The following is a 21,614-nucleotide window of genomic DNA, read 5'->3' on the forward strand; positions in this document are numbered from 1 at the left end:
AAATCACAGGTTCAATTCCCAAGAATATGGTCCTGGAGAGATCACATATTATAGAGCTTCCTTTTTCTAAAATATGAAACTTCATTAGAGGAAAAAAACTTATCACATATTTCACTCATTACCTTAACATTATCTGCAACCTCTGAAATATACACAGACGTTTGTACCGTCCTTGTGTGAAAATGCAAAAATGTAATATGTTTTGCCAAAAACAAACAAACAAACAAACAAGCAAAAACATGACTCTGTTCACAGAGCTGCTGAGCACATTGTCTTGGTGAGATGCAGATGGATGCCATTAGTCAGTTAAAACTGTCAGAGCTGAAAACGCTGTTATTTTCAGTAATTTGGGTGCTTGCAATAGGCTATTATTAAAACATACTGACATTAAGTACATTAATGCAAAAAGCGTGAAAATCCAATAGTCTTATAACTTATCTGACAAAGGTGGTGATCAGGTAACTCATCTTGTAACTCATTTGTCTTTGGTTAAACTGATGGCTTTACAACTCAACCTGCAAGACTATTCCCTTATTAAATCACAACCAGCAGTAAAGCTAATTTAATTGAAATAGTAAACTAATTGCAAAATATCAGAAATGTTTTTTTTTTTAATTAAAAACTTTCCTACTTTTGTGCATACATCTCTTTTTTTTCATATATTTTACATTGCAATTTTTAACTATTTTGATTAAGTAATGATGGAAGTTTTTAAACATTTTCGTGTAAAATGTTTGCGTATGACATTATCCTTATATTCTGTCAGTCATGTCCCTAATTGCATTACTGTCATGCGTTGTGTTTCTCACGTGTTAGTTGGAGGGAAAAGCTCCTGACCTCAGTTATCATGACTGGACCACCGACTCCAGCAGATACCAGAACAACATCCTCCATCCAGAATTCTCTCTCTCTCTCTCTCTCTCTCTCTCTCCTCCAAACCGTAAAGACGCTTTCTAGCATTTGCTTTTGCCTCTCTGGAAAACATCTGAATCATTTTAACCAACTCCAGCTGTCGCCCTGGTGTGGGTGTGTGAGAAAGTGCATGTCTGTGAATGAGAGGAGACTCAAGCGACGGTGACGTTTAGATTTACAAAAAAAAAAAAAAAAAAAGTTAGGATATTTTGCCTGTTTTTTGTCGGTATGAACGCAGATACGTGCGTCTCATACTGCGATATGACCTCAATGGATTCATATTATTCGCCATCATCAGGGCAAGGGAGAGTCCAACAGGCCAGTCCTTACAGGACGTTCCAACCGAGCGACTCCAAATACAGTCCCACTTTCCTCCCCGCCAAAGGTCAATCTTACGGGGACAAGCCGCGGAGTCCTTTCCACCAAGAGTGTCCGTCACTGGATGATAGCACACCAGAGAGCGCCTACAGCAAGTACCATCTTTTCATGCAGAGACCCACATGCAAAACTCCCCCTGAAGACAGCAAACTGGAGGACGGCGCGCTCATCTCATGCTATGGTGAGTAGCATCTACAGTAAATGGGTTGTGTGTTCATTTTTTAATATATCTTCAGAGATTACACAGGCCTACAATTTGGTCAAATTTCCATCTCTCCCGGTTGAGGGTAAAAGAAGGCCTTTAACAATCTGAGTAGCATATAAACTTCAACTTGTTCGCTCATTTGTTCCATAGTATGCACAGCTCACTCCGGTAAAATGTGCCTTAAATGTTTAAGTAAATAGTCAAAGTGGTGCTGACGTCCCACACTTTTTTTTTTTTTTTTTCAATTTTAATTGTACCACTTTTAAATAATTGATAAGGACAGTATTTGAAACTTTGAATATTTATAATATTTTTACTTTGCAATAAACTGAAATTTATTTAGTCCGACAAAAAAAAATAAAAAAATAAAAAAAACATTAAAAATCGCAGGCTATAAGGATAGCATCCGCAAAATCTAAAAATCAAAATCCCTCTAATTGACATAATCGCAAAACTGTCTAGGATTTTTCTTTCATGACATCTTTGTATTTATTAAATCGAATAAATGTTTTTATTTCGCTCACAACTGTGTGCGTTGTGTGTTATAGGATTTAAGAAATAGGCCTGTGACTTTTCTGTTTAATGCAATGAGCTACAAACGAGGAAGCGTAAATTCACTAAATAAATGTTAAACATATATAATTAGGCCTGCTTCGTTTATTCAGACATGTATTATAAAATAGACTTTGCCTTAGAATGATTTATCGGACCATTAGGCTACAAACCGTTCAAGCACTTTCTGAAGGCTGCAATTATTCAAATCCACACTCATTCTCGCCTGTTATTTGTCACATCTTACATTTTATGGTCACTCAGACGTTGCAGAAAATTCTGGTGGTTTTTACTGAAAAATAGGCTAGCCTACATATAAACAATTCGTCTGGTGGTCTCATAAACAGTCAAAGCAGAAGTCATGGAAAGACTACAGATGTTACTAAATTCATACATTGACTAAAAGTCAGATTATCATCCTCTTTTTACTTACAAACAGTGGCATGAAAATCCATCTTTGTGGCTGTAAATCACGCATGGGCTATTTACGATGTGTTGACCGCAGGCCAGTGAAAACAGACACCGAATGTATCATCAACGTATATTAGGCTACATTAAGGCAGGTTGTTATTTGCGTCAGAAATTCTAATAGATTCATTAAATTATTTGTTTCCTTCATTTAAGCTGTTTTTTTCTTTTATTTTTTAAAAAAAACATTTCGATATTTTTATCATGCATGTAGTCGGAACAGCCTGTTTATTTTGACAGTTTAAGACAGTTGAAATTAAATTATTAATTTGCTGTTCTGAGTGAGTAAATAAAAATAGTTAAATAAACAATGAATGAAACACTGTATCGTGTATTTGTATCTTGTAGCCTATTTGTATTTGTCTGCACAGGACCTATAAAAACGTAGCTTATATTTGGTTACAACTGCTGTAAAAAGAATTACACTGATTAATTCTATCGAAGACAGTCTTAACTTTCAAACCATTCGGATCTTCGGGAAATCAAAATGCGTCCAGAAGTCTCTATTTTTAAAACAAAACAAACAAACAAACAAATCACACACTTGTAAAAAAAAAAAAAAAAAAAAAAACCTGCATATTACCTACAGCCTTGCTTTTACTGCTCTTTCATTAAAATACAGTACAGTAAAATCTAAACAAATAATATTCTTGTTATTATTCAAGAGCTCTATAAAATGTTAATTGTCTTCTGTAATAATAATCACATTTGAAGGGACGATAATATACATAGGACAGTCTAAAATACAATTAACAAATCTTTAAACTCTTATTTGGCATATAGTTTACTGTATTTTGAGGCCATTACCACTATTTAAATAAATCCATTCCATCCATGTAATTAAAAAAAACGGTACATAAAAAATACTAGAGTGATATTTAGGGCTATTTGTAAATAATATTTGTAGTAAAAATACTGGACATGGATGTTATATTTTAATACAGGATTTTCAGAAAATAATCTTTTTTAAATTGTTAGTAATACTAATTAATGTTAGATGATGCACAGACAGTGCTGTACTTAGAGCGTTTTTCCTGTCTGTGGTTTGAGGAGATCGAACACTGTGTGGTTCCCACACCATTCTTGGAGAGTATTTGTGGTTTGTGCTGTAGATGTCAAGGGGTAAGATCAAGCCTCATGCAAAGTTTGATTGACCAGTCGGAGAACACTGGAAAGCTGAGAATGTAGGACAAACTTATGATCAACAAAGAGAGAAGGGAAGATGTACTCTGACTAAAGATAACACTCCTTAAAGTGCCTGTTGTAAAGATGTCATGTGATCACACCACCTATATCCAAAATATGATAGGGTGTTTAGCTCTTTCCAGCCAATCAGAGCCCTGAAAAGCTACAGTGACAGTAACACAGCATGTTCATCATGGGTTGAAACTGTTGAAAACTATAATACATGGCCTAACCTTTTTATTTTTTTTACTTTTTTAATTGTACTTAAGAACTTACTTGAGTATAGTATAAAATCATCAGTCTTATACTTCCAAAAGAAGGAATATCAGAATTAATCCCCAACTATCTGACAGTGCTTTCTGAAATCAGTTCAACATTTGATACATTTTTGTTAATGTGAAATATTAATGGAGTACAACACCAAAGCATGAAACCTCTCCAAAAACCTGAGTGATTCATGACTTGCAGCAGTAGGGAGTAGGGCATTATTCAGAGGCAGATGTGTGGTATGGACTCCCAGAGATATCATTCATGCTTTCATCCCCCCACCACTGGGAGGCCTAAAACGACAATCGCTGACTGGTTTACATAACCTTTCCATACAAAATGACATGTGCAAATAAACCAGCATTCAACAATTGATGGAATATTAAGTTGGCTATTAAACATTTACTGTAGCAAGCTTGATCTGCGGAGCTTGAATCTTAAAGGTTTTACACATTTGATTAATTCTGTACACCGTTTCCTGGTATGTCGATTAATTGTGTGGAGAACGGTTTTCAGAGGTGTGACAAAATATTTCAATTAAATTAAGCTTTGAGTAAAGGACAATGAAGTTCTTGGTTTTTATCCTTGCTGTATCCCTAAACTATAAGGATACAACATGAATTTTCATTCTTACCTGGTGTTTCACATAGCGTACAAGGTAAGATGCTTTTTGGGTTTTGGAGATGGAAAGAGAAAATAAACAAAGCTTTTATTTTTTTTCATGAGTCATTTGCCACATAAAAACAGACACAATGGCCTAGCTACACTATCCAAAATAATTGTAATTTTAACAATAAAAGACTGTAAAAATGTAAAAGCCTGTTAATTGGTTTACACTGATTATCTATAAATGGTCTAACAGGACAGTTCATTAAAAATATATATAGCTGGAAGTGAAAAGTGAAAAGTTAAGACTTTAGTTTAGGGACCGATTCTCACTATTAAAGGGTTTATATGATGTTGCTAAAAAGAACATTATTTTGTGTATTTGGTGTAATGAAATGTGTTTATGTGGTTTAAGGTTCAAAAAACACATACTGTTATTTTCCAGATACTGTACATTATTGTTTCTCCTCTATGCCCCGCCTTTCTGAAATGCGTCATTTTTTACAAAGCTCATCAGTCTGAAAAGCGAGGTGTGCTCTGATTGGCCAGCTATCCAGTGCTTTATGATTGGCCGAATACCTCAAGCGTGTGACGGAAATGTTACACCCCTTACTATACTGTGATGTGTGTCCCGGTCAGAACACCGGTGCTGCAAGACAAAAACATAAAACCCATTACAAACGAGCCATTTGTTGTATTCAGGGGGGACATAATTACAGGTTGTAATGACTTATACTGTGTTTTTACGCATTGCGTTGCATCGTGCCGCGCAAACAAAATCATGTCTGCATTTGTGATTGGAGAAACAACAAACAACAAGCTCTGCTCTACACCAGCGGCTGTCAGTTCCAGTCCTCGTGCCCCCCAGCTCTGCATATTTTGCATGTCTCTCTTTGTAAACACACCTGATTCATATAATCAGCTCGTTAGAAGTGAGCTCCGTTCATGAACTGTGTTCCCATTGACATGGTCCCTACACAGTGTTCATTGCTCTCTACTCCCTGAGCAGGGGAAATCTGTTGAAGTTTACTTCACTTCGGAACATTCATTGACGGATTTACACTGCACAACGTCTTCACACAAGTGTGACATCACATACCTCTGTAAATAAATACAATTTAAATTCACGTCTCGCACACTTCAATGCACTTTGAATGGAACATATGCGTTCGATTCTAACTGGAATCATGGCGGAATATCCTGTGTTGTCCACTTCGCAGGGCACTTACGTTTGAATAGAACAAACATCTGAAGCCATAAGAGAAACATACAAACTGTGCAGAGCAGGGGGGCGCGAGGACTGGAATTGAAAACCACTGCTCTACACTGTTCAAAACTCGCGTTTGAATCATCAGTGGCAAAACCTTTACATATGTAAACGTACTTACAGGCTGTGAGTCAGAACATTGTAGTCTTCTCTCCCAGGATCATGAAACAGTCCTCCATAAAATGTGCTGCACACTGAATATTTGGGTTGAACTGTTCTCGAACAGTGTTGTAAATACAACTTAACCACTGATTTCTAGTTTTGTCCTCTTTTGGATGGCCAAACAAAGTATTTTCGCTTTCACAACAAAACAGCATCTTCACAACATGGCCCGGGGGCAACAGCGAGAATCAAAGTTATGTCTTCTTTCTTTGCATGAACATTTGGGCAGCATTATGCAAATCTTCCCACATTGTGACGTAGAGATGTGGAGGCGTGTTTGAACGAGCCATTTTAGGGGGGGTGTGGTTGACTCTTAACTTTTATAAACAATATCTCTTTGGGTTTGAGACTTTAGTCTTTGCAACTTTACAGATCTTCTTTATGCACCAAGAGCTTGTAACACTCCAAAGAGAAAGAAAAACTTAAAATCCCTGTACGCCCCTTAGATCAGGCTTGTATGGGACGGGAAGCCTCCAGGGCAGTACCAGTTCAGGGGGCCATGGCGGAGCGCATAGTTCAGGAAGCCATGGCGGAGCAGGTAGTTTGGCGTGCCATGGCAGAGCGCATAGTTCAGGAAGCCATGGCGGAGCAGGTAGTTCAGGGTGCCATGGCGGAGCGCATAGTTCAGGGTGCCATGGCGGAGCAGGTTGTTCCGGGAGCCATGGCGGAGCGCATAGTTCAGGGAGGCATGGTGGAGCAGGTAGTTCAGGGAGCCATGGTGGAGCGGATAGTTCAGGGAGCCATGGCGGAGCAGGTAGTTTAGGGAGCCATGGCGGAGCGCATAGTTCAGGGTGGCATGGCGGAGCAGGTAGTTCAGGGTGCCATGGCGGAGCGCATAGTTCAGGAAGCCATGGCGGAGCAGGTAGTTCAGGGTGCCATGGCGGAGCGCATAGTTCAGGGAGCCATGGCAGAGCAGGTAGTTTAGGTAGCCATGGAAGAGAGGATAGTTCAGGGTGCCATGGTGGAGCGTATAGTTCAGGAAGCCATGGCGGAGCAGGTAGTTCAGGGTGCCATGGCGGAGCGCATAGTTCAGGGAGGCATGGCAGAGCAGGTAGTTCAGGAAGCCATGGCGGAGCAGGTAGTTCAGGGTGCCATGGCAGAGCAGGTAGTTCAGGAAGCCATGGCGGAGCGCATAGTTCAGGGTGCCATGGCGGAGCAGATAGTTCAGGTTGCCATGGTGGAGCGCATAGTTCAGGAAGCCATGGCAGAGCAGGTAGTTCAGGGAGCCATGGCGGAGAAGGTAGTTCATGGAAGCCATGGCAGAGCGAATAGTTCAGGTTGCCATGGCGGAGCAGGTAGTTCAGGGAGCCATGGCGGAGCACATAGTTCAGGAAGCCATGGCGGAGCAGGTAGTTTAGGGAGCCATGGAAGAGCGGATAGTTCAGGGTGCCATGGCAGAGCAGGTAGTTAAGGGTGCCATGGCGGAGCGCATAGTTCAGGGAGCCATAGCGGAGCAGGTAGTTCAGGGAGCCATAGCGGAGCAGGTAGTTCAGGGTGCTATGGCGGCGTAGGTAGTTTGGGATGCCATGGCGGAGTGGGTAATTCAGGGAGCCATGGTGGCGCAGGTAATTCAGGGAGCCATGGTGGCGCAGGTAGTTTGGGGTGCCATTGCTAAGGCCTCCTCGGAACTCAGCCCGGCTACTTTGGCCGGAGACGTATGCCCCCAGCCCTCTCTGGGCTAGACTTGGGATCTGAGGCCCTCCCTGGACCAGACGCAGGAACAGCAGCCCTGGGCTTGATGTGGGAATTTAGGAACTCTCTGACTGGACTCCGGAACGCAAGCCTTCTCTCGACTCTGGTCAGGGGCTAGATCCATCTCTCGACTCTGGTCAGGGGCTAGAGTCTCAGTGAACCGTCTCTTCTTCTTTTTCCTCCTCTTTCTTGGTCTTGTGTTTTGTCATGTAGCGCTGTGTGCAGTAATCCACAAGGCAGAGGAAGACGAAGGACAGTTAGGACAAAACTAGGTCAAGGAGAGCACATAGGGAGAACAACATACACAGAACATCCAGGGGAGTGACAATTGCGTTACTGCCTTAAAAATTAACTAATTGCATTTACTTATTTGCATTTTTATGGTTACATTACTTTTGTGGTACTTTTTCTCATCTGGCCTGCTTGTTTATTTATAATATAAAAAGGGTTTTTTTTGGCAAATGTAAAAGACCTTTTACACCAAAAGTGAAATGGCTCAGGCTGAAGTAAATGTAAATTCACACCTATACAGTAGAGAGCGCAGCTCAAACAAACCTTTAAGCTGTGCTGCTATTCTGGATTGCATGAAGAATAAGACACAGGAGAAGAAAGTTCAACACTCATCAGAAAAAAAAAAACAATGAAAAATGTAATGTTTCTCTTAAGTCATTTTTGCTGCTTAGTATGGTTAAATTGGATCATTGAAGGTCAGAAGCAAAGACATTGTGCGAGATGAATAAATGCATGTTCACATTTAGTCTAGAAGTAACCATTATGTTCACACAGTGCACACAACGCCTTATGCACCTACTCCCGATTTCTCTAGCATTACTTATTTGATAAAGTAACTCAGATATTTTCTCGTAAATTAAAAAGTAATACATTATTTTACTAGTTACTTGAAAAAAAGTATTCTGCTCGCGTAACTCACATTACTTGTAATGTGTTACCCCCAACACTGATCTTATCCAATACCTAAACCCAACTACCTTACCAACTATTAATACTGAGGTATTACTAATTACTGAGGTAAAAGTCATAGTTAATAGTTAGTTAATAGTGAGAACTGGACCTTAAAATAAGTGTGACCAGTGAAAAGAACAAGTCATCATATAATTTACAGGGAACAAACCTAAATGTACATTCCCATAATTCTGGGTTAATTATGTTAACATCATATGTTGTTAAATGTATGTTTATGTCATTATTTTAGAGTGTTACTATATGGTGTAGAACTATAGACCTAGAACTTTATTCTTTTTGTATTCTGTAGTTGTTTCATGTTTAATTATCATAAATAATAAAAATAATAATATAAAAATTAATTATTATTTAAAAAAATATATAAAACATGCTATGTGTACTGCATTAGACTAACCGGGATCACAACAGTTGTATATTCTTGTTGTTTTGATTGCTTCTGTTACCCTCATTTTGGTTAAAAGCGTCTGCTAAATGCTTAAATGTAAATTATGTATGATGTATAGCATTTTACAGTTTTCTTTTTTTTACTGTAAATTTAAGTTAAATCTAAAAAAAAGTACTGTAAAATATTGCTACCAGATTTAACAGTAAAGGTCTGGCAACTAAAGTTTTTTTTTTTTTTTTTTTTTTTTTTTTTTACACCATATAAGATTGATTTTACACTCACACACACACACACAGACACATGCACACACACATATCTCTATACATATTCAGCCATGTGCAAAATACTTTACTCCACAGTGCATGCAGTGAAGACAATAATATTCACATCCTTTTCATGAGCTATTTTAAGTTATAGTGCGCATCTGGGAGTGAAGTCTTGGAGACAGAAAGCTGGCACGGTTCTGCAGTATATGGAAGTCATGTGTGAGGTCATTTATCAGAAGCTCAGATTTAACGGAAACACTGTCCTGGTTTCCCACAGAATCCACATTCCTGTGCGGCTCGCAAGCATTGATCTTCTCACAGGAACGGAACATCTGGAAGTTTTGCTTCTGCACAGATACCTGTATACGCAACATACAGTAGTGAACAATCAATTAATTGCTGGAGTTTTTCAGATGGAGGCTATATCTTTTAGATTAGGTAACTTAGATTAGAACTTCTTGTTTAAAATTAGAACCTTATTGAAAATAATAGTTCTTTACTGGCATCAACTTTTTAATTGCACAAAAGGCTCTTTAGTGGACAAAGATTCTTATTAATATTAAAATTCGTAACATTACAAAAATGTTCCTTTAAGAACTTTTCACTTAAAGTTTTTTTTTTTGTGTGTGTGTCTGTGGAAATGGTTCTTTATGTCATTGCTGCAAAAACCTACTTTTGGAACCTAAAATTGCATGGATGTTATATGGTGCATGGATGACAGTGTTTTTGTGATTTACAGGGTGTCTTATTTCTAGAGCTGACCCAGACCATCATGTTCTATAAAAGCTAACGGGTGCCCTGCTGCTTTACAGCCAGTTAAATCACACTTTGATGTTTTTCTCCCTGTTTCTTGCAGTGATTAAATAGCTGCTCCTAGTAAACATATGACCTCTACTAATTCAAAGACGCGGTCGACTCCATCAGGACGAAGTTAGTGTTCTCAGGAGAGTGACTCCTAAAAGCATGTACTCCAATTAAACATTCTGCCTGGGTGTGAATTGATTATTTAAAAGTGGTATTAGTGTAACCACCAGTTTACAGAAAGTAAAATACAAGAATAGGTTAGGCTGGAGGACTTTTGGATAACCAACATCAGTACTGAAGTAGACCTGTAAAAGATGTGATTTATTCATTATTAGATTTGTTTCCAAAGGGGAAATTTGCTAGTATGTCCTTGGGAAATGTTTAACTTTCATATAAATATTGCCATCTATGGTAGGGATGTGAGCTTGTAGGCATTCATTTGGTACTAGTTGTGCATTCCTGTAGAGTTCTTGTATCTCAAGTAGTATAGCATCATGCTAACAAAGCCAGGATCATGGGTTTGACTTCCTAAAGATAACAGGTGATATCCTCATAGAGTTGATACTGTATTTACAGAGATTCCCTTTCACTAGTGCACCCTTGAGCAATATATTTTATCCCAGGCTACTACATGGGAACTGGCTCTGAAATAAGTGTGTTGTAAGTAACTGTGGCTAAAGGCATCTGCTAAATAACGAGTAACCATTGCACAATGAAGTTAAGTCAAGGCACTGTTGAATTCTGTTGAAGTGCTGAGGCATTGTGTCAATGAGTGCTGTTATATATCAAGTGTAAATGGCAAGGCACAGACTATGTAATGCAAATGCAGGCTTTCTGCAATGTTTAAAATAGCATTTTTTGCAGTTTTTTTAAAAACAGTGTCTGATGAAATGTATATCTCCCAGTCATTAGTTAGATTCTGCATTCTATATACTGTAGCGAGCAAACAACAACACAGAGTAACTCTAAAATCCCCAAGCATTTGGACAGTTTTCAAACCCAGACTATTGCTGTCAATGCATGATGGCAGCCAAAACCGAGGAGCTTTGGCTCTGAAATGAAAAACATGCAATGGCACTGTTTAAAAACTTTGGTGGTACGCAGATTCAGCATAACATGGGCTACAAAGCCAAGGAAAGACAGCAGGGTGGGACTGAAAGTGCTCACCACAGCAATTATGATGAGTTCTCTGCCAAACACAGAGAGACAGAGGCAGTGTGTTATCATAAATTGTTATGGCAAAAACTGATACTTTAAACCAGGGATGCTCAAACCAGGGCCTGCAGACCAAAGTTGGCCCATGATGACCTTTGATTCTGCCATATCACAAGAGGAAGGGAAAAACAGGAAAATACATGACATTGAGGCATGTCTTCATTTCTAATTTATATTTTTGTTTGAACATTTTTTTTGCATTGAAATATAGAATTTAATTTTAAAATAATTTCTTTTTTTAGTTGTTATTTGAATTTTTGTTTAATAATATACTTTTTGACATTTTTGCCTTTTATTGGGATAGAATTGCATTTAAGGCTATTGGCACCGACAATAATATACATTTTAATTAAATACATTTTAATATAATATACAGTAACTGGATATAATGCAGCATTTACTTTTGGCCCAAAGCAATCAACAAATTTGCCTTCAGTAAAGTTTTACTAAAAGCTATAAAGAGTACCAGGTTAATGAGGATGCAACATGAGATAAAATCTTAGGCATATGAGACGAAAACAAAGAAAGAAATCATGGTAAATATCACGTGTGGTTGTCTATAACTACTGTGTACTCATATATAAAAAATAATCATTGATTTTGGTATGTATGTATGAACACAGTGTATGTATTGTGTTCATGATGTATTGCAATACATTGTATTGTTGTTGAGATGGGATATGGATAAGGTTATAGACAGTTTTCATGGTATGGTTAGGTTTAAGGGGCTAAGGGGTCAGAAAAAGGTCAGTATTGTAATTATAAATGTAGTAACAGTATTTTATATAAATATACAATATGTGCATATGTATGTACATAATGAGTGCATTATATCAAATAATTTAAATGGTAGTTCATAATAGTTAAAGATACTTAGTATAAAGTGGGTCTGAATGAATATATATATATACAGTGCGTTATTTCCAGTCAAGCTGAAAATTTTGTCAAATTCTGCAAACAGTGAGATTATTAATTAACTGTGGAATTTAGAATACATAAAATGCCAGCTTTAGCAGTAAGGAGCCTGCCATTTTATCACTTTTTCAGCACATAATACTATTAAACATTATTTTACCTATGAATGAAATCCCAGCTCAGCATCCTTAAAATTACATCAAGTACAAAATAAGCAATAGTTTGGTTGAATTGCTCAAACATGAGTGGAAAAGGTTCAGACTGGGACTGTAACACCCACTGTTGAAAAGATCATGGAACTGAGAGCCTCAGTACAGCATGATTTGAACAGGCATGTTTTGATTATTTACTTACAATCCTGGCATGTTTGTACTTTCATCAAGATACTGATTCAGGCATCCAACATGCAGAACATATTTTCAGCTAAGGCTTGTTTTACATTAGAGGTGACAACGGAACCCTGTTTATGTTGAAATAAAGAATATTTGTGTAGGAGTAGATGAGAGGTTTTGTGAATGTGGTGTTTTTGTGAATGTTAAATTGTCTCCACACTTCAGACACTTCATCAACACTGCTTCAGTTAATTAAGATACTTTTCTGTAAGGATGGTAACGGGTTGAGAAGCAGGGCAACATAAAACCTCTTTCTCCTATATTTTGTGCAAACACTAAATTCACAATTAATGAATAGAAATATGTCTATTTCCAGGTAAAGATGGCACTGGACTGACAGACACAGAGATGCCTCAGACTGCTGATCCCACAGGTATTGATGGTAGTTACATCAATGTGAAAGACTCCGGGGTCAAAGGTCAAGCAGAACGGGCTGTCTCTGAGCTCGGCAGTCCTCTGGACAAGAGTGAGGCTGAGAGCAACAAAGGCAAGAAGAGACGGAACCGCACCACCTTCACCAGCTATCAGCTGGAGGAGCTGGAGAAGGTTTTCCAGAAGACACATTACCCAGATGTTTATGCTCGAGAACAACTAGCACTCAGGACAGACCTCACAGAAGCAAGGGTGCAGGTAGGCCTGGTCAGCCCATCCTTGTAAGAATTTGATATATTTGCTGTGTAAATGACATTAAAATATGCTTTACTGTAGATTCATATACACTTCAGAAGAGCTGCAGTTGTTTAGAAATGAATATTGACCATTATTTTTATTTCTATGTAGTCTCTCAGTTATTACAAAACGGTGACTTGTTCTTCAGTTTGTAAAACAGCAATTTGATTATTTTAACTATTACTATAAAGCATGACCACTTACATTAATATGTAATATTATATAAAACAATATACAACATTATATAACAAATATTACCACTATTTTTAATATATGATATTATACAAAATAATACAATATTATACCAAAATAATATTTAATTCTTTTTAAAATAATATTTATAGTGACCCTACAGAAGAGACGCGGTTTGAAGAATGGATGGATGGATAATATTTTATAGTTTTATATAATAATAATAATAATAATTATTATTATTATTTGGTAATACTCTCAGTAAATCAGAATGTATTTTCTAGGAGCTCCATTTAATTCTAGCAACTCAATTTGTACATTATAAACTCTTTTCCTCAGAATTCTATAGGTTCCCCCCAAAATCAGCCTATAAAGTCTGTAGATTCTCCTCTTAGATTCTGCTCTGTGAATAAAAATGGACAATAGCCTCTGCTGTGCAAGACTCAGATCTCAATTTTCACATCATGACAGAGAAGTTGGACCCAAATATTTTTGCCAAACTTCTAGTGCCTGTTTAATGTACCTCTCTACACCACAGTGTTTAAGGATGTTAAGAAGAGTTAGGGAGGAAAAAACACACGTTCTCTGGCAGGGGAAGAAAACACAGTTTGAGATGGCATAATCAATTTCCATGAAGAGAGTGATGCATTGTCAGGAACCTGGCCATGTTTTGATGGTGCAGTGCAGTAACTGCATTCATTCTGAGTCCAACTATCACACACATGAGTCTAATTACCTCTGTAGGCTGACAACACAGTGCAGACTCTGTTGAGTGACTACAGGGTTTGACCCGTATTTCAAAAACATACCTACAGACATACGTAATTGAGATGAGCCCCTCCTGCTTTCCTCCCCAGCGCTGTTGTTTAGTGCTGGCTGTTGCTTTGTCCTGCTCGTTCTCTCTATTAGACAGGACTTTTTCCCTCAACACTCTGTAAAAGAGGGTGCTTTGGATGATATCATAGTTTTTGTCCTTGGGACATACAGTACTTGGAACATTTTGGAATGTAATTTAGTATCTTTTTATTTTATAAACATGCTGAGATGCGAGCGCATGTGTGTAGTGAGTCACACATATAACGTGTGCTTATATATGGCAGCGTACAATGAGATTATGTGTATGTATGTGTCTGTGGATCTACACAAAAGGTCCACTGCTCCAGTCTGTGGGTCTCTGAGAGGTCAGAGGGGGCAGCTCTGGAAAGCCGGGGGCTTAGGCGTCAGGAAATTAAACATGAAATGTAAACAAACTCCAGCCTGAACATTCTCCACTTTCACTTTCTAACATCCTTATTTCCCTTCAGATTTTGAGTTTGAAGAAAAGGAAGAGCGACGGAGAAATACTGCATCTGAGAATGATGAAAAAACAGAAAAACTGTAGACAAACTCAGAGTAACAAGAAAAAATGTCGCAAAATAATTTGCGACGTTAACTTGCAGTTCTAAAAAAAAGACAAAATTGTGGGTTTTACCTCAAAATTGCAAGATATAAATGTGCAATTGTGAGAAATAAACACAGAATTTCAAGATGTTAACTCTCAAGTTATAAATTCACAATTGCGAAAAATAATTAGAATTTTTATAAATTTGCAATTTTGAGAAAAAAAATCAGAATTCACTCAAAATCACAAGAAATTTAATCACAGTTGCGAGAAATAGTCAGAATTGTGAATTTGGAATTCTGAGAAAAAAAGTTGAAATTGCGAGTTGAAAAATTGCAAGATATAAACTCGCAATTGCGAAAAAAGTCACAATCGCCAGGTGCTAGCTTACAAGATATAAACTCGCAACTGCAAGAAATAGTCATAATTGTGCTATAAACCTTTAATTTTGAAAAGTCAGAATCAAAAATTGCAATTGTGAGAAATAAAGTCTGAATTGTTATAAACTTGCATTTAAGGTTAAATAGTGATTATGTTGAGTTGTTATTTCAAGATTGAAGTAAGTATTGTGATATTTTTGATAAGTTATGATTGTGGTAAGAATTGAAGTAAAAAATTCAAGATATTTGGAATTGTGAGAAATAAGCCGGAATTGTGAAATAAAAAAGTCACAATTACCTTTTTACATTTTTATTGTGCTGCAGAAAGTGGCTTCCATACTTCTATAATGCCTTACAGTCTGCTCAGCTGGTTTAGTTTAGCCATTAAACCAAATGTTTAATGTAAAAAAGATTTACATTGTACAATGTCCTTCAATTCATCTTCAGCACATTTCCACCCTTGTAGAGGAAAGAGGAACAACATAAATACAGAAAGTATACAGATGCTGCTCGGGTCATTGATCTTTGGTCATTATCTCTGATTGCTCTAAATTTTGTAGACCAAGGAAAAACAATATAAATGTCCAAAGAGACAGGGATTAAATTACAAAGATTCCCAAAACAGATGACATGATCGTAATGGCACTTGGATGTCAGGAGCAGGCCATGACATTGGGCTGAAAGATCAAATTACATCATATACAAATGGTTCCTAGAGGACAACTTAAGCTAATTCAAGCAATATATTTTGTAGCTCAAATAAAGAAAAGTGGAAATGCGTTGTATCTTTTGTAGCTTTTATGGTTCCCCATTCTAGTGACCGCAGCGTGCCATAGTCTGTTACCCTGTCTATGGCTCTTGGGGCTTTTGGAAACTGTAGTGTGATTGGACAGAGAGACATCCCACAATCCGAGTTTAAGATCAGTGGTATGGAGAGATTGCCGCTGCCCTTTATAATAGTCCATGAAACCATATTCATGCATAAATGGATAACTACTTAAATATAGGAGTCATCTTCCATAAATTACATACCAGAGAGTTAATATCTGTTTGGTCCAATGGTGATTTTGGAGACCAATTTTTCTAAATCATTAACAAATTGAACATCTCAAGACCTTTTGTTTTACTGACGTGTGTGTGTGTGTGTGTGTGTGTGTGTGTGTGTGTGTGTGTGTGTGTGTGTGTGTGTGTGTGTATGTGTGTGTGTGTGTGTGTGTTTGGGTTTCATCTGGGTAGAAAAATAGAAATAAACCTTCTTTATCATGGCTGTGGGAGAAACTTGACAGGATCATATTGGAATAACAAACATCTGTAATATAAATTCATGGAATCTCTCATCTGAACACAACAGATGCATGTCTGTTTACAAGCCAATAAATAATGAATGAGATTATGTAAATGTCAGAAAATGACTTTATTCGACTAAAATATAGCAGAATACTGAACTCCAACCGTTTGTGTATTGTCCTTTATTGTTTTATTATCAACATATTTGATGGTGTTAAATTTTTACTGATATAGTTACAGTCAGTAATGCATCCTATATAATGTATTTTTAAGGTGGAAACAAATAGACTTAATTTACATATTTACTCATTATTTTACCTGTAATAAATTCTGCAAAGTTAAAGGGATAGTCCACATAAAAATAAAATCTTTAATTTTTGGTTGGTAACCAAATTGTGTGTCCATGCAATGGAAAAAGAAATGCATATAGGTTTGGAACGACATGAGGGTGAGTATATTATGTCAGAAATTTCATTTTTGGGTGAACTATCCCTTTAAATCTGCTTCAGACATACGCATGTTAATATGTATATTTCTGGATTTTAGTAATTTAATGTAACAAGCAAGAGCAGAAATTATACATTTATATTTTATATCCAGTAAAATTTGAGAAAATAATATATATATATATATATATATATATATATATATATATATATATATATATATATATATATATATTACCTTTACTTACAAATCATTTTATATATAGAAGCATATGTCTAAGGTCTGAGAGCAGTCAGCAGTGGTTTGGGGTTGTTGGTTTGTGTCACGGTGCACTAACAGCAGATCAGAACTGGCCTCATTGTGATTGATGAGGTGAACCTAGTCCAGACATAAGCGAGGCTGGACCCACTGGCTGAGGGGAGACAGAGGAACAGCTATCAAAGAGCAGAGCTCCAACCTGTGCTGGCAGGGGAGAGTTCAAATCCATACATAAATAGTGCAGTGTGGACAGCACATTAAAGACGTCAGCTAAGGAGCCGTGGCATGGCTTTCATGTGCCTTAGGATTTATGGCTTTGCATGTGCTCAGATTTTCACTACAAGTCACTAGAGGGAGAATCCAGTTCTCAGTAGATAGACTTTAGTAATAATGTGCACCGTTATAAGCCGCATCAGTAATTCAGTACAAAAATAGAAACAGCATGAAGTTTATACAGTAGAATACACAATGTATTCCCTTCAAAACTTGGGCTTTTGAAGACAGATATTTCAAATAATCATATATTTGGCTTTTTTCTGCAGGTGTGGTTTCAGAATCGCCGGGCCAAATGGAGAAAAAGAGAACGCTTTGGTCAGATGCAGCAGGTTCGAACACACTTCTCAACAGCATATGAGCTTCCTCTTCTTACACGACCAGAAAATTATGCACAGGTAAAATTAAAATCTGCATTACCGATCATAAATTTCGATCTATGAACAAATGTAACTGATTAAATTTAAAACCTGCGTTTGTGCTTAGTCATAAAAATTAATGTGTTTAATGTTTAACTAATAAAATTATGTGATGTGTAGCCGAATCGCAGCCATGCTGATCTTAGACCAGCAACACAATTGTGAAAGTGATATTGCTTTTATAAAACAGATTATTGATCAAGAAGTTTATATTTACGTCTTACATTTTATCCACAATATTAACACAAGAAGCATACCTGAATGAATCAGTGTTTTCATTTGAGTTAATGATTCAGTGAGTCACTCATAAAGATAGTTGTTTTGTTCCTGCAAGAATCAATGTTTTTGAATGAAACAGTTGAGTGAATAGTTCAGTGACTCACTCATAAGGCAGAGGCTACATCCGAAAATGCGTACTCTGTGAGTAGGGTAATTCTTATTACATTAGGGTAAGTTATTACATTGCAACTGTTAAATAAGTTTGTTCTATGTACAGTAGTTTATATTAAATGAATGAAATCCGGGTTTATGAATACAAATTAGGTCATCCGGGTGCATTTTTCATACTGTTTTATGAATATTGTGGATTCGGACATACTAGCCATTCCACACACTGTTTTCTACCTGATATATAGTATGAAAGTATGCATATTAGGATGCAGTCAGACACTTGTGAATGAATCAGCATTATGAATGAATTGTTACAGTTAATGATTCAAATGAATCACTCATGTTTTTAAATATGTTTTTATTTGTTTATTTTTTAGATTCAGAACCCATCATGGTTAAGTGGCAGCAGTGCAGCCTCACCAGTTCCTGGCTGTGTGGTACCTTGTGATACCGTAGCTTCCTGCATGACCCCTCACCCTCACTCTGCAAGTGGTGTGTCTGATTTCCTTGGTATGCCAAGTCCAGGTGGGAACATGGGACAGACACACATGGGCAGTTTTTTTGGCAACTCTGGAGTAGGTGGAACCATTAATGGATTTGATCTCAACTTCGAACCAGATCGCAAATCCTCCAGCATCACCAGCCTGCGTATGAAAGCAAAGGAGCACAGCGCTGCAATCACATGGGCCACATGATGCCTTCATCTGGGACACAGAAGACCAGACAACCTCAGCCCTAAGCTGTCAGCACTAATGAGGTGAACGTTTGTGCCATCTGGAGCCAATATGAACATGAGAAATGGAGGCTAAAAAGCTTTAAAACACTTGTAGGAGATTTAATATTGAAGTTTTTTAGAGGAAGTGGATTGTTCAGAGCTTGAATGTGTGGAAAACAAAGAGCCAGTTTCAAAATGGAGACTGTTTTATGAATATACTGACTTTCCATATATTACCATTGACATTTTTATATATATATATATTTTACCTTAACTACCAGACATATACACTACTGTTCAAAGGTTTGGGGTCCGCAGGATTTTTTTGTTTGATTTATTTGAAATATTTTTTGTAACATTATAAAAGTCTAAAGTATAAAAAATATTCTGAAAATGACAAAAAAAGTGAGCAAATGATTTTTCACTTTTGGGTCAATTATCCCTTTAAGCCTTTAAATAAGTGGTAAATAAATAAACATGATTTGTTTAATCAAATTCAAAGCAGTAAAAGTGCTCCACAAAGTACATAATATTATAAAATAGCAAATTTGCACTTGAAAGCTTGCTGGGTCAAAATGACATTTTATCAGAATTATTTGAATTGAATACCTGAGCAGGACATGTTGTCAGTGCTTGGCTTAAGATGTTTCTTGCATCAGTTCTTATGCACTATAGGCTTAAACAGCTCACTAAGGATGGGGCAGAATATAGAGACATAATAAAATAAGAATAATTGCTTCCCATTCCATGTGAGACATTATCTATTGAGCAGAATTCTGTACCAGCCAAAGAGCACACCTAATAGATCCAGACGGCGTTACAGCTACTCTATATAAGCCAATGAACATCAGGTTTCGTCTCTTCAGTCTTGATATGCCGAACATTCCGATTCCATCCTTCTCAAGCGCCCAAAATACTCACTTTAATCACAGCCACATTCTCTAAACCAGAGGTAATGGGACATTGTTTCCAGACAAATGCTGGAATGTTATGTTTGTTTTGTGTTAGAGGGACACGACTCCATCAGCTGGAACATAAGCTTAACTTCATTAATTTCCTGGCTCGATGCAGCATTAGGCCCTCGCACCAGCATAGGTCTAGTTTCACCCGCTGCAGAGTGGGTCACCATCCAAAACCTCTGCTTCTTTTCAACATTCTGGATATCATGAAGTGTGAAAAGAGGCACTAGGTTTGGCGCCATTGGGGTTCACTAGCAATAATGTGCTGCAAAATGATGACTTTTTATCAGATGCTGAAAGGAGTAAATTTAAGTTTTCTTTTACATTTAGGAATAATTGATCCAGTTGATCCCTCTCAGTCACATTTTATGAGACTATTTAACGTCCGAATGAAAACCAACAGCTGGTATAAAAAGACAACGCAGCTGGGGATTAAACAGTAGATATTAAAATAGATTATAGTCAAAGCTACACTATGTAACTTTTTGATTGAAAGCAACCAAATGTAAATAAAGATCGCACTTCATAATCCAAACCCTGTTTTTGCCTCACCCTAAATGAATAGGAAGCCTACAATAAATTGGTATATTAGAGCTGTTGGGATGGATTTCCCGGGAAACTGCATACTTTCATAATTTGTCCATGACTGTTCATGATATTTGTCATTTGATGTAATTACAAATTACCAAAATATTCACATAATTACTAGGGGTTGATGATATGTGTTTTCAGGGGCATTATTATAGATTAAGTAGATCGATAAGCGATATTTTGAACCGATATGTCTGGTGTAAAAATGAAAATTAATGTCAAAATTAAGAATTACAAGGGCTCTAACAAAAACTTTCTTTAAATGCTTTTAAATTATTTAATTTGGCGAATCACTTTTGAAAATGAGCAATACCGATAACCATAAAAATGCTTAATTTCGGCACTAATAATCCATCGACCCCTAATAATTACAAAATATAGTTCCTTCGCAAGTAGCTTGTAGTTTTATGCTTCAACCAATAAAGGGTAAAAAGTTACATATTAAAAACAGCTCATTATGTAAATCAGTGAAAAAATTGCTTTACAGACTTACTGATTGAGATTAGCTAAAACTTCATTGAATTTTAAAGTGCCCCTATTATGGGTAATGAAATATTTTGGATTTGGGAGTCCGCAACAAAAGATTGACATGCATTCAAAAAACACTTTCATTGTCTTATAACAGCGGATCTCAATTCCAGTCCTCGCGTACCTCTCGCTATGCACATTTTGTATGTTTCTCTTATGCTTCAGACGTTTGTTCTATTCGATTGTAAGTACCCTGCGAAGTGGACATCACACAATATTCCTCCATGACTCCAGTTAGAAACAAATGTATATGTTCCATTCAAAGGGCATTAAGGTGTGCAAGACGTAAATTTAAATTGTTTTTAAATTTATTTACAGAGGTATATTATGTTACACTTCACGCTTCTCTAGTAAGTTTCGTTTGTGTGTGAAGACACTGCAGGCTGTGGTACAGCGCAAAACCGTGAATGAATGTTCCGCAGTGAAGTAAACTTCAACGGATTTCCTCTGCTCAGGGAGTAGGGAGCAAT

The 21,614-nt window shown here is 37.1% G+C and overlaps 1 protein-coding gene across 1 annotated transcript; it reads left to right on the forward strand.

The window, feature by feature from the left end:
* Positions 1-884: 884 nt before the first annotated feature.
* Positions 885-21,085, forward strand: LOC109083257 (homeobox protein aristaless-like 4). Its single transcript, XM_042743921.1, has 4 exons — positions 885-1,471; positions 12,972-13,285; positions 17,812-17,940; positions 18,729-21,085. Exons 1-4 carry the CDS (start codon positions 1,141-1,143, stop codon positions 19,044-19,046), a joined length of 1,092 nt encoding a protein of 363 aa, XP_042599855.1. The 5' UTR covers positions 885-1,140; the 3' UTR covers positions 19,047-21,085.
* Positions 21,086-21,614: the final 529 nt, after the last annotated feature.

This window comes from Cyprinus carpio, chromosome B18 (assembly GCF_018340385.1).
Source record: "Cyprinus carpio isolate SPL01 chromosome B18, ASM1834038v1, whole genome shotgun sequence".
NCBI classification, from domain to species: Eukaryota; Metazoa; Chordata; class Actinopteri; order Cypriniformes; family Cyprinidae; genus Cyprinus; species Cyprinus carpio.

Bases quoted from the DNA above. Each gene is read 5' to 3' on its own strand.
- LOC109083257 (XM_042743921.1), top strand. From the start codon at position 1,141: ATGAACGCAGATACGTGCGTCTCATACTGCGATATGACCTCAATGGAT. The intron at 13,286-17,811 runs GTAGGCCTGGTC...TTTTTTCTGCAG, and splicing joins TCACAGAAGCAAGGGTGCAG to GTGTGGTTTCAGAATCGCCG. The intron at 17,941-18,728 runs GTAAAATTAAAA...TTTATTTTTTAG, and splicing joins GACCAGAAAATTATGCACAG to ATTCAGAACCCATCATGGTT.